This window comes from Mus caroli, chromosome 12, assembly GCF_900094665.2.
Source record: "Mus caroli chromosome 12, CAROLI_EIJ_v1.1, whole genome shotgun sequence".
Taxonomy (NCBI): Eukaryota; Metazoa; Chordata; class Mammalia; order Rodentia; family Muridae; genus Mus; species Mus caroli.
This window is the reverse complement of record NC_034581.1, coordinates 80,420,944-80,433,759: the sequence shown is the minus strand read 5'-3', so window position 1 is coordinate 80,433,759 and position 12,816 is coordinate 80,420,944. Positions and strand designations below refer to the sequence as shown.

Genomic DNA, 12,816 nt, shown 5'->3' with positions numbered 1-12,816 from the left:
AGAAAATCTCATCTTAGTAAAGTGATAAAACCTTGAAAGGGATCTAAGGGGTGTAGAAGAAAAAAACACATTGAAGGACAATGTCTCTCAAACAGACTGGGTCTCACTGTGACTTTGCTTCCCTACAGTAAGATCCTTGTTGTGTGTGGCCTGCAGTCAAGGTCCTCATAGCATCAGAACAAGGAGTTTCGTAGTGAGGTCAGGAAAGTAGGTCAGAGGTCATTATCTAGAGTAGTCATCAGAGGTTATTTTATATGAAATAGTTTTATAGTGCTACAAGAGATGGCAGATCTAATTTTGAAGATTGTTTAATAATGAAATGTATTATTTATGAACTTTCATAACATTTTTGTCTTCTGAGATTATTCAATTCACTTCAAGACCAAAAAATAAAATTATTTTCCACAAGAAAATTTATGTATGTGGTTATATGTTATTTATTTCAGATCTCATATTTCAAGGCAATGAAGCACTTTGGGTGATCTCTTGAATCCCTGATACTGGGAGTCAAATTCTACCTTCAGTTTCTGGTCTTACTGAAGATACAAAGAACCGAGCACTGACAAGAGATGACAAAATACAGAGAGCTGTTAAACTTGATAAGAAACTGTTAGGTCTCAAGGGACCGAAAGCTGACAAGATAAATGCACTTTTACACAGAAGGCTTACTGGAAAAAGCCCTCAGGGTCCCTCAGGGTGGGAAGGGTTTACAAACGTACACAGACATCCAAACCTTAGCAAAATAAACCAAGGAAGAAGTACAGCATCCACCCATTCATGTCCTCAGGAGGATCGCTCTAACTTCTGCTATGCTGATACCGTGCTGGGATTTCAGACTGGACCTGATTCCTACCTTCCAGAGACTTGAAAGGCCACATCAAGTAACTCGTGAGGACCTGAAGGCCGAGTGCAGGGGCAGCAATCAGAGCTCCGCCAGAGCAGAGCCAGAAACACCAAGTCAGATCAGGGGTGGGAACAGGACAGGGTTGGGCAGGAGGGAAGTTGCTCAGGCCAGACATGGAGAGAGATGGAGGGGAGGAGGAAGGAAGGGAGAGGAGGGAAGAGGACAGGAGAGAGAGAGAGAGAGAGAGAGAGAGAGAGAGAGAGAGAGAGAGAGAGAGAGATATGTAAATACGGAACCAGAGCACAAAGGCTGTAGGATGTGGAGCCAGCACTCGTGCTGCCTGCTGCCCAAGCACATGGTGCATCATCTTCATGCAGAGAGGAGAGCTGGGTATCTGAGCCCCCACATAAGTGCACAACTAGCCCTGAGAGAAGCTATATTTAGGGTGGTCCAAGAAACATGCAGTCTATGCTGTCCTCTGGGCAGTCATTGTCCTACCCATGGACTGTAAAGGCTCACTACTGGCCTTGTCCTGTCATGGTGCCATCTTTACCGACATGCACCATAATATTTTTCCTGTATGTACATCACGTCAGAAAGCTGCCAAATGAAACACATTTCTGGGCTAGTTGGCTAGGAGTAGTATTACTTCATTCAGTGAACTCTACATAAAGCATGCTAAATAGTTACTTTGGAATAAGATGTTGGAAAATCATGATTTCCACCCTCCTGCAGTTTTTTTTATTTTTGGGGGGTGGGGTGGAGGCAGTGCTGGGAAAGTGAACCCCAGAGCCTCACGCAGGGTCAGGCTCTGCTGCTGGTGCTCTTTCCTGGGGACAGAATTCAGAGTTGTACATTTCCTTTCTGCTCTGGATGACACAGCACTCAGGACTAAGTTTTACTTCAACTATAGTTTATCTGACTTCTCATTAAAAAAAAAAAAAGAATTTTCTCATGTCTTGACTTGGGTTTCCCTTCATATTTCATGCTTTTTATTTTATTAATATTTTGCATTATGTTTTGGGACTTCATGTAGAGGTGAGGTTTATGTTTTATCTGCTTAGTTTTAGTCTCATCTGAAAGAAGCTGCCAAGCTATGTGTCTTTAAAGTGGCATCTCTGACTGTTTAACCTCATGTTACACTAACACAGCCAGGTATGCGACTGGAACTCTGTTGTCACTGGGGAGAGAGCTCTCTGGCCACCAGTGCGCACCTGCTGAGGAATGAACGAGAAGAGTTCTAATTGTGTATTTTTTTAAGAGTGGATGCAAAATGGTGCTTAATGCCAGGTGGGCCAGGAGTGCCCCAGTGCCGATATCCTGCACACTGTACTTGGTAATAACATTTGTAGTTTTTAATCAGATATTATAATATGGAATTTTTAGAAAGCTGTTCTTAGAAATAAGACTCTTCTCAACCTTTATATTGTACCTGTTTGCCTTTCTTATTGCTATGTATATGTGCACATATTTACCCTTCCTTATGTAGAGGGTCTGAGAAGTCAGAGGCCTGTGTCTGGAGTTGACAGATGCTGAGTCAGAGGAATGGGCTAACAGAGCCCTGCTGCACTGCTCAGACAGGTAGCCATTTTCATGAATCTGGTTCCTAAGAAGGCTGTTCCTTCTCCATGTTTATATATAGTAACTTACCTTCTTAGAGGCACAGTGGGGGCTTTTCCCTTTTTGTCTATATGCTGTGTGTATGTATAAGATGTATGTGTACTCATGTGTGTTAACTGCATCTTGTAGTCACTTGAAAAAGATTCTCTTTGTTGTGGGCTAATGCATACACCAGGCATGTTAGCTCCCTGAGCTTCTTGAGTGTTCCCTGTCTCTACCTCCCACCTTGCTGTAGAATCACTGTGATTACAGCCATGCACTCTTATGCCTGGCTTTATGTGTTATGTGGGTTCTGGGGATTGGAATTCAGGCCTCATGCTGCCACAGAAAGCACTTGACCCACTGGGCCACTTCCCTAGATCTTGGGGTATCTCTCTTCTTAATGACTAAAATTCTACTGTGGACAACTCTGACCCTATGCATAAAGAAGAAATAATTATTTGCATACATGCATAGTAGAAAGAAGGATGAACAGATATAAAACAAAGAACCAGAGGAGAACCTTCTAAGAGCAGCAGTTTTGAAATTTTCATATTATGATACCTGGTTAAAAACTATGAATAGTTCATTAGCCAATACAGCTTTGAGTTCAATTATGAAAACTTATCAACATTTAAAATATCTACATTTAGGCTTATCATCTATCTGCATTTTCATGGCAAATTACAAGTGAATAGGAAGTGGGGAGGGGGACAAAAAACCTCAAATATTTCAGTACAGAAATTAAAAAAAAGCAAACCTTGTACTCAATAACAAGAGACTGATAAATAAAAGAATCACAGAGACTTATCGCCAGCTAACTTTTCTCGCCACCCGAGAAAAGCTGGCTTTCCTACTAACATCTCTATTTTGTGGTAGGCTTAGAGGCTGTGTTTTACTGGTGTAGCTAAAGGGATAGTTTGTCCATTCAAGCTGCTCCTCTCTGGTTATCAGTGGGTCAGGTTAAGAGCCGAGGGCCCTTGCTATGTACTAGAATACTCACACTCAGAAGGTGGGAAACACAAGTCTAAGTGATGATTGCTTTAGTCTAACTAGTGATGCTTTTTACCCCGAGGACTGGAGAGAACCTGAGTCTTTTCTTTATAACCTAACTGGAAAGGCTAAAGGATAAATATAAATATCAACCCCAATCATGTCAACAGGGCAATCTACTCCATCATTCCCCAAGCCCTGCAGTTAAACACCTACACTCCTGGAACCCAGTTCCAGCTCTGCACATCAGGTAAGCACAACTGTAAAGGTTGCTTTTTCCAAAGACAGGCATGGCTTAACATGCCATTTTCTTCTGTAGAACTTTTAGGAACAATTATGTCCTAAGGACACAAGGTTGGTAAAGCAGAGGTATGTGGTCATAACAAGCATCCCATTGAGACTGGTAGCACGGTATGTGGGTTCACTGGCTGCAAGCCTGGAGACTGGATTGCTAACAGGGAGTGATCTGCAGAAAGACTCACAGGGAAAGGCCACTGTTCACTGGTAACTTGCCCAGTTCAGGGATACGAGAATGAGCTGATGAGCTGGATCTTCTCCCACCCAAACCAAATGGTGGTTACACAGACCACACAGCAGTGCTACAAAATGCAACGGTAGGTACAAGGCTAATGATACAGGGTGCCGGGCATTTTTTTTTTTTTCCATGAGCAGTGTGTGCTTTAGTAATACAGCCTGAGACTGAGGCCATCAACTCCCTCGTCTCTTTAACAAGGTAGTAATTGTTAACAGTTGACGAAGCATCACTCTTCTCTTGGGACCTGGCCAGCACTGCAAGAGACAGTATCAATTTTCAGATGTTATCTTTCTCAGTAGCTTATTTCTTAATCCATTTCAGAAATTGAGTTCCTTGGCTTTCTTTCAAGCAAGCCAATCCCCTTTGGGCGGGCTCTTACATGTCCCCTCCCATCTTCCCTAAATTGAAAGCCAGGTGGCCTCTCTAACTTCCAATAGGGGGTTCAGCTAGACTTTCCTTATGTAGAAAGAGCTACTAACTGTAACATGAGCAGCCTCCGGATAGGGATGCATGGCTGGCTGCCAGGCCAGTTGGCTGGCTAGTAGAGGCTGCATCCAGATCAGGCTAGTTATGTACACTGCTTCAGTACCACTGTGTGATGAGCCTTATCATGGAGTGTTAAGACAGCAGCACAGGTATAGAGCTGGGTAATAGGAACCCAAGGAATAATTTCTGTCAATTTCTGCTGCTGCAAACTAATGACATTCTTCCTACTGAGTGTTCATGTTGGTCATGGTATGGAGATGTCAGCGTGGCTATATGAGGAAGATGGAGCATCATGGGAGGAGGAAGCAGGTTATATGTACACATCCCAGAGAGGGGTGTAACAGCGTACAACACAACCACTGGTCAGAAAAACCACCACCACCACCACCACCACCACCACCACCACCACCACCACCACTGCTCCTCAGTCTGCAGACAGGCAGTGGTGAGAGCAAAGTCTAGGCAGGCACTTTCACTGGTGTCCTGGGCAAAGAGAAGGCTTATCAAGGACATGGTTTATCTATTCTGAATAATTTCCAGTGGGCTTTGGAACTCTGAGGTACTCACTAGATACTTAGAAATAACTGGGATGTGGTTTAGAAATAACTGGGCAGGAGAAACAGTTTGGATTGCTGTGGTAGAGTTTGATAAAGAGGGCTGTTAGGGATCTGAACTTGGGACTGGCTGGTTTGCATATAAAAGGCATGTTCTGGGACAAGTTGGAGTTATATTTAGGACTGATGGAGGTGATCTCTTTCCTAGTCTGTAGGCACCCCAAATACCAGAACACTGAGAATAAAGAAAATACAGTTAATATAATATATATACTTATATTGGTAAAAATAGACTCTAAGAAGACAAATAACAGCAATGTCTCTGTCTGATTATAACTGTGCCTAGGGCAGCCAGGGGGAGGGGGTCTTAGATGGGCTTCTGCTCCTGATACCCTCTGCACAAACTCCTTGAAGAGGACGGCTGGTATTTTCTCAGCATTATATAAGTATTTTGCAAACACAGTGCATCTTCTTTAGTCCATCATGTCTGTCTCTCCAACCTGCTTACATAAGGCACCTGGGTCTGTTGCAGCAGGTAGAGATCTCTGCTTGCTACCAGTTCACAAATTTGATGCTGGAACGGGCCTCCTCACCACGTGAACTACTTCTCTGTTCAAGGAAGGCAGCCCCCTGCAGAGGGTGGCATGAACCAAAGTGATAGTTTCTGCAGACACCAGGCTGGTGGGCCTGCTTGGCAATGCTTTCCCATAGCTGTACTGCTCACGGGAGGCTGGTTCTGAGACCATGCCTGACTCTGGACCCATGTCCATGCACCCTTGGCATGTCTCCCCAGAAGATGGCAAGCTAAAGCTCAGCAGGACTGTGTTTTTCCAGAATTTCAGGTGAAGAGATGAGCTTTCTCAGGGCTGTGTTGCTGACAGACCTACATTGCCAAGGACTGCTTCGGAGAGGACTGCAGGGGATACCAGAAGAGGCTCGAGGAAAGCGATACACCACCACAGGTCCAAGTCTCACAGACCTGGAAACGGAGGGCGCCAGTACGCCTTGGCAGGCCATCAGTTTGGTTTGGAGCAGGCTGTCACATTCACCCTTCTGGATGCCAGTACACTAAGGGACATCTCGACCTTTTTGCTCAGTTCTCTAACCATTACAAGTTGTTCATCACAGGACAACATGCTTTGTGTCAGCAGTAGAATGCCACTGGCTGAGTGGCACCAGAATTTTGGGTGTTTTCTATTTCTCTGGTACATTTTGGTAGATGACCAAGCCATGGATTTGGTGTTCCTGTCTCTCCTCTCATTCCTTTCTGGAGAGAGTTTAAATGGGCTGGGGAAAGATATTTGAAGCTTTCTGATCCAATGTAAATGAACCCTGTGGTGGGTAAATAACTTTCCTTTCTCCTTTGCTCTCCTGGGGTATTTTAATGAATAATGCTTCTCAAAGAAGTTTATAAATAGTCCCCCAGAGGTAAGAAGAATATTAAGCTCATAGGAGGTGTGCCATTAATGCTGAGTATGTGGGACTGAGCGAGGAAGAAAGGAATAATGACAGTCTCGAGGTTTCAGAGACGTTTCTGGTAAGTTTTGAAGGCGACAGCTGGGACGTAACACTCAGAGCAACACCAGTGAAGTGCGGACAGTCTCACCAGACCCAGGCCAGCCAGCCATCCCTAATCGCACTGGCTCCCACAGGTGGCAGAGGATGGGATCTAGCTTGTTTTGTGGCCAATTAACAGCTGTGTGCTCATTAAAACCTTGTAACAAATAAAACCTTATAACAATTGTGCTCTCAACGTCACCAAATTATCAATGTCACCAAAGCCTTTCCAAAATATTTTTTGTTCCCTTTCCACCTCAGTAACTCAAAGCCCTACCCCTAGTCTATAAGTCTGTCCTGATAATAAATAGCCGGCCTCCTTTGAGATAACTGGATCTTAACAGCATCTCCTTTCCCCACACACCCTGTTATACTTACCTGTGAACCCTGGTTATGGCTTTAATATTTTTGAATTGTTCCAGAGACCCCATATGTTTAAACAAAAGCCTCTAATAACAGCAGAGAATGTTCTTACTGCTACAGCGCCACCTTCTGGGAGGCCAGTACAGTACAGAAGCTAGCTAGGCATAGCTCAACTTTGACCCAGGTTTGAAGTAGTCCCTCTTTCCTGTGTTTTATAAAGTCCCTACTTGACTGTCTTTTTTTCTTTGTTGGTGCTAGGGATCTGACATAGGGCTTCGTGTGTGCTAAGCATGTGTTGTGCCACTGAGCTAGGCCCAGACCCTGTACTGCATTGCTTTTCTTCATAGCTAAGTCCCTTGCTGTGAGTGGCACAAAGTCAGAAGGTGATAAGGACAAAACCATGCTCTTATTCTTACTATTACCTTAAATTGTCCCTGACTTCACCGACTTTGATTTTCTCTGTCCTATAACTGTAGCAAGGGCTCCAGACTGTGTGGGTAAGGGTTTGGATCTTGCGAAAATAACTTGGGGAGCTTCCAAAGATCCTGAAAAAAATGAAGAAAAAAAAAACCCACTTAACATTTTATTTGATCTTGGCCCAAAGGACAAGAGGTAAACTCCCACACTGGGTTAAGGGGACCACTGTTCTCAGATGCTGTCACCCGGCCTCCTACCAACACGAACTCCACTGTCTTTTTTCTGTTTCCTAGGGGCAAAGCCCCTCAAATCTTACCCCACGGCCCTGCAGAGAGGAATGTTTGGGAAGCTTTAACAATGGGAGTAGAAGGTAAAGCCGAAGGCAAGGGGGAAATGGAAAGGAAAAGAAGAAAGGAGAGCATTGGACACTAGGGCTGCTGCCCCAGGAACATTGCTTATTTTACTCTTAACTTCTTATGTTCAGACCCACCAAAGAGTGCCAGCAACTACATAACGCATGATGAAAATAACAATCCGATAATGAAAACAGGTCATTCCAGAAAAATAAGTCATATGGAAGCTAAAGTGACTTCTAGGCCCTGAGGGTGTAAGCCCTGCTGGATTTACTTTATATAAAAGGAAGTTCGTTTCTCTTGTCTCAAGACACAGGGGAGTGGTTGGGCACAGTCACCCTGGGGTGCTTTTGTGCTGTCCCCATGAAAGAGCACAGAGCTACTGCACATTCACTAGGGCTAGAGACAGAAGCATTTAACAGGACATGGCTTCCTTCTTCCTGTCACACCAGTCACTGATTTTCAAGCCCCAACTATAACTACAGACCAAATAGAACTTAAGAGTAAGGGTGTGGGGCAAGAAGAGGCTGTAGTCCAGGACAGCATGCTTTTCAAAAAACGGTAAGGGCAGAGGACTGAGGATGGAGGGTGTGGCTGCAGAGTCCTACGGCAATGGTGGCTGACCTCAGCTTGCCTTCTTTGCTGTTTTAGTTCACTAAACGCACTCCAGAGCCCAAGAAGGAGTGCTGTGGTTATAAAGAAGGCAGCCAATGAGTTTGGCTTCCAGCCAAGGGCCCTCACTCCAGTCTCCTTCTCAGGTTTCCAAACCTGCTGACTCTTTCCCTTCCTTTCATTGCAAACTTGGATATAAGGCCAGAGGTAGGGAAGTCAAGGCAGATAACACCCAGGCAGCATTACTTCCAGGCACTCTGTAGGAGAGCTGCTATCTCACCTAATGGGCAGAGTAGGAAGAATGCAATTAGCCCACCATCAGCAGTAAAGGGCTCAGCTGTTTTACAACTCAGGGAGAGGGGTTAGCCACTACCTTGTTACCTGCAAAGTCACAGAGCTTAAAGTAGGGTTAACAGATAAAAGAGAAGGGTTAAGGGCCAGGAAACGGTCATGAGCTATATTTATGGCCATGTTACTGTACAAGACAGGGGCTAAAGGTATTTGGAAGACAGCTGAGGAAAGCCCTATGGCATTACTGTGTTCTCTCAGTTGCCCTTCTTCCCTCCCCAAGCCCCGCCTTCTTGGGCTTAAGTAGCCCCCTCTCCTTCGCACAGAACATCCTTCTGAAACATTAGAACAGCGTTTACATCTAACTGCTGCAAAAATCACAAACTGCACGGCTGACACACTGCCATGCAGGGCAGTTTTTCGCTAGCAGCTGCCAATGCCACGTGTGCTGGGAACTCAGTGTCATCTCTTACTAGTTCCTGCACTTCAGCATCTCTTTAGCATCAAGAATAACAGCAAAGTCATAGACAACAAATGCAACAGCAGGCAGAGCTGGAGGCAGAGGGTGCCACAAAGCCTGAGGGTGCTGGGTGAGCAAGGCTTCTACCTAAGGCGGATGCAGGGAAACAGCTGCTGGAGAAAACAACTGCTTGAGCTGTGGTTTCTGCTGCTACCAAACACAGTATGACGTTGACAAGATCTTCTACTACTACTGTCATCAAGGGCCATGGAGCTGCTACAATCACGGCCCAGTTGATTGATCCTTCACAGGTCTAATTCCCTCAGCCAGACAGCAGAGTTCAGCTCCACATGGTTCAATGAGACATGCATAGGAGGTAGTTGGGGTTCCTAGGCCTTGCACACATCTCTAGCTTAAGGCATGTGGAGAGGAAGGGAATGCTAAGGGCTGTGACCCAGAGTGACTTCAAACATGCCCAGCATTCTCATCAGTCACTGCCTCTCTCCATCACAGTTCCAGGTACAAGTTTTCCTTCCTTAAGAATAGCTGCCATATTCTAAAGAGCTCCGGGTTTTCTCAGTGTTAGAGCGCCTAGCACATGGGAGGCGCAGTTTAACACCTCTCAGGAAACAGCAAACACATGGATCCTCTAGCAAACACGGGGAGGGTCATGAGTACAGAACCACCAAATAGCTTCTGAATTCAGGCTCTGATACTGTGAAGGAGAACTCATTTTTATGCTCTTATTAGAATGCTAATATGGCCCAATAAGCTGTGTGAAGGAAGAGTTCTTCCTTTATACTGCCTCAGTTCACCCTCAACTAAAGCAGTGAGACACATGCAACTGTTCTCACGCTACAGCTAGCTATGCTTCGCAGGGGATCTGCTGTCACTGTGAGGGGCACTGCCACTTCTTACCAGTCTCTGCATGCTTCCTGAACCCCTCCAGGACTTCTTGCAGCTGTCAGGATGATGACAGCCTCCCTCTATAGCTCGTGACTGGCCCAGACACTTCACTGGTATTCTCTTGACATCTCTTACTCATACTCTCTTCCCTAGCCATACTGACAAATGGGGTTGGCAGAAAAAGCAAATATGCCTGGTACTCTTTCCATGCCAGATGTCCCTGCTCTTAGCAGGCTACCTATCTTCAAGTCTTGGTCTCAATGTTTCTTTCTCTAGGAAGCAGTCTTACCATTGAAAGCCCCTGGATTCACTCCTCCGGTACAAAAGCACCTTTGAGTTTAGTGGTCATGTGGTCATGACACTTTAGAAGTACTCCACAATCTAATAAATAAGACTGGGCTCTCAGTTCTTCCACTCGTACAGTTGACAATGAGGTTACTTCTTCAAGGCACTCAGCACCCAGCCTGACCGCAATGCCAATGCTGGTCTGCTGTCACTCGCGTGTCCCTGTACAGAGTCAGCCACAGACTCTCCATCAGCCACTCCCATGCCTCTATCTCCTTGAGTCTCTCAGCTCCCCAAGCAGAATGGAAACTACTTTGTTTGCCTGTGCTGTGTGGAACTCAGGCCAAGTGATCTATCTGCCCTGCATTGTCTCAGCAGTCAATGTCTGCGGACCTGAGTTAAAGTGACTGTCCTTCAGTTTTCTGATTTGTGTGTACATCACTTGCATGCATGCATGCACGTAGAATGAGAGGCTGCAGGCCCTGTCAACTGACCTTTAGCACTAACACAAGACTTACATCAAAGATCAGACATCTAACTCTGGTTGGTTGTAGTGCATGTACAACTAATGTGCTGAGTCTTAGCTTTCTCACAGAAGAGGAGGAGGAGAGGGATCTTATGAAGCTGTTGAGAGAGAGAAATATTACATGAACAGTGAACCCAAACACAGGGAAGGTGTGCTCAACATTACAACTTTGAGAGTGTTCTGACAGACAAGGATATTGCATTTACCCCATCTGTTTCAAAAAATGCCAACCCCAGGATGTTGTTATCATTCTAAAGAAAAAAATACAATCAAAATATCTATCTACCAATGCTTTCAAGGCCTGGGCATTTGTTCTTTGAGCTGAAGTTCTTAACAGGGGCAAAGGTGAGAACTGCAAGCTGCCACCTTCCTTGCCACCCCACCCCACCCCACTCCAAGAAGATCTGCTGCCCACTGACCTGTGGAGTTGGCGATGGGCATGAAGGCTGCAGGGTTAAGGCTGCTCTGGAGTCCGTTCAGCTGCCCTTCTGCAGAGGACCCTCTGAAACACAAAGGAGCCTGGTGAGACCTGCAGACAGAAGGTGCTGACAGAAAGGCAGGGTCAAGGACAGACCTGCAATACCCTTCTCTCTTGGTCTTGGCGTTTCTTCTCATGGAACATGCTCCTGTGCTTTAACCCGTCTTTGTTAAAATGTCAAATTCCTACAGGTGACTTCTTTCACCAACAGCCATCCACCTCCTAGACTATTATACAGAAGTTACAGAAGAGGCATTTTGTCTGTTCCCTACTCCATGGCTCTTGTCTCACCACAGTGGCTCACTACGCCGTGAGTAGTTACTTAGGTCCCGGTTCTGAATTCGCTAAAGCATGCTTTTGAAACGTCACACTTCATATAGGAGCAGTGGTTCTTATGGCTCTTAGCTGGGAAGGGAGGAAGGACAGATTTGATCACCATCACCGTTCCCTGAACATCCATGACTGTTCTGCACTGAGTTCCCTTGCAAGCAGAGGCAGAAATGCTACTAAGTATTTATTTATTCTGCACTACACAGACTATGTGGTACCTTCCCTCAGGTCCTTGGGTACAAGTTTCCCAGCAGGTCTCAGAAAGTCCATTCTGGCACGAAGGCTACAGATCGTGTCACACTCCCTCCCTCTTAGAGCTGTCATTTTTTGCCTTGCTCATCAAGTTTTGCCTTGCTCATTTAAGTTTCAAAGTTATAATGATCAGTTTATGTAGATGGATACACCCTATCTGCCATCCCGACTGGAACTAAGCTCTATGAAGATAGAGATTACTAACTTGACGCATGTTGCTATATCAGATATTTAAGGCATATCTTTGGAAGAAATCTGACCCACTAGGCCTCTGAGCACATTTACTTTCTGGGGCCGTCCACCTTGACTTTTAGTTGGTATACAGAAGTTCTAGCTGGGAGATTACAGCGATTGCTTGCTCATTCCTTTACTGTTGTACTGTTGAGCATTTATTTAAGCCAGTGTTGGCTCCCCTCCCCCAACGTGGCTTTGCTCCTCACTGGTTCACATAAAACCCCTAAGCAGGCCCTGTATTTCACAATGGGGCTGAGTGGCCTTTAAGGCAAATGTGGATGTGTCATGGGATGCTAAGGGGCAAAGCAGGCTGAGTGGGAGAAGTGGGCAGGGAGCCTGAGTTTACTGGTGAGGAGTAAGGGCAAGGATGGCCTTCTGAGGAAATCCGATTTTTGCTGAGTCATAACTTTCTGAGAACTAGGTGCTGGCCCAGAGTTGGGAGGAGGAAAACATTTTTATGAAGAAATAGATTTGTTCAATGGCTGAGCCAGGAGCAGGCTAACACTGTCCTGAGAACCTATAAGGACAGGGTGACTCTTTAGGTGAAAAAGAAGTACTGCGGGGTGTGTGTGTGTGTGTGTGTGTGTGTGTGTGTGTGTGTGTGTGTATGAGGGCACTAGCATGGCCTTTTCCTTGACAGAAGAAAACAGACGCCGGGCGTGGTGGCGCACGCCTTTAATCCCAGCACTCGGGAGGCAGAGGCAGGCGGATTTCTGAGTTCGAGGCCAGCCTGGTCTACAAAGT

At 45.6% G+C, this 12,816-nt stretch overlaps 1 protein-coding gene across 16 annotated transcripts in view; it reads right to left on the bottom strand.

Moving 5' to 3' along the window:
* Ttll5 (tubulin tyrosine ligase like 5) overlaps positions 1-12,816 on the bottom strand; it is a 225,771-nt gene that overhangs the window by 19,959 nt on the left and 192,996 nt on the right. For 14 of the 16 annotated variants that reach the window (XM_029484763.1, XM_029484762.1, XM_021178935.2 and 11 more), the window contains 2 exons: positions 11,198-11,280; positions 7,354-7,476 (listed from right to left, as the gene is read on the bottom strand). In XM_029484763.1, the coding sequence (XP_029340623.1) occupies positions 7,355-7,476; positions 11,198-11,280 (205 nt within the window). In that variant the 3' untranslated portion in view covers position 7,354. The remainder of the gene's footprint in view (positions 1-7,353; positions 7,477-11,197; positions 11,281-12,816) is intronic. The other 2 variants (XM_021178942.2, XM_029484770.1) reach the window with 1 other exon arrangement.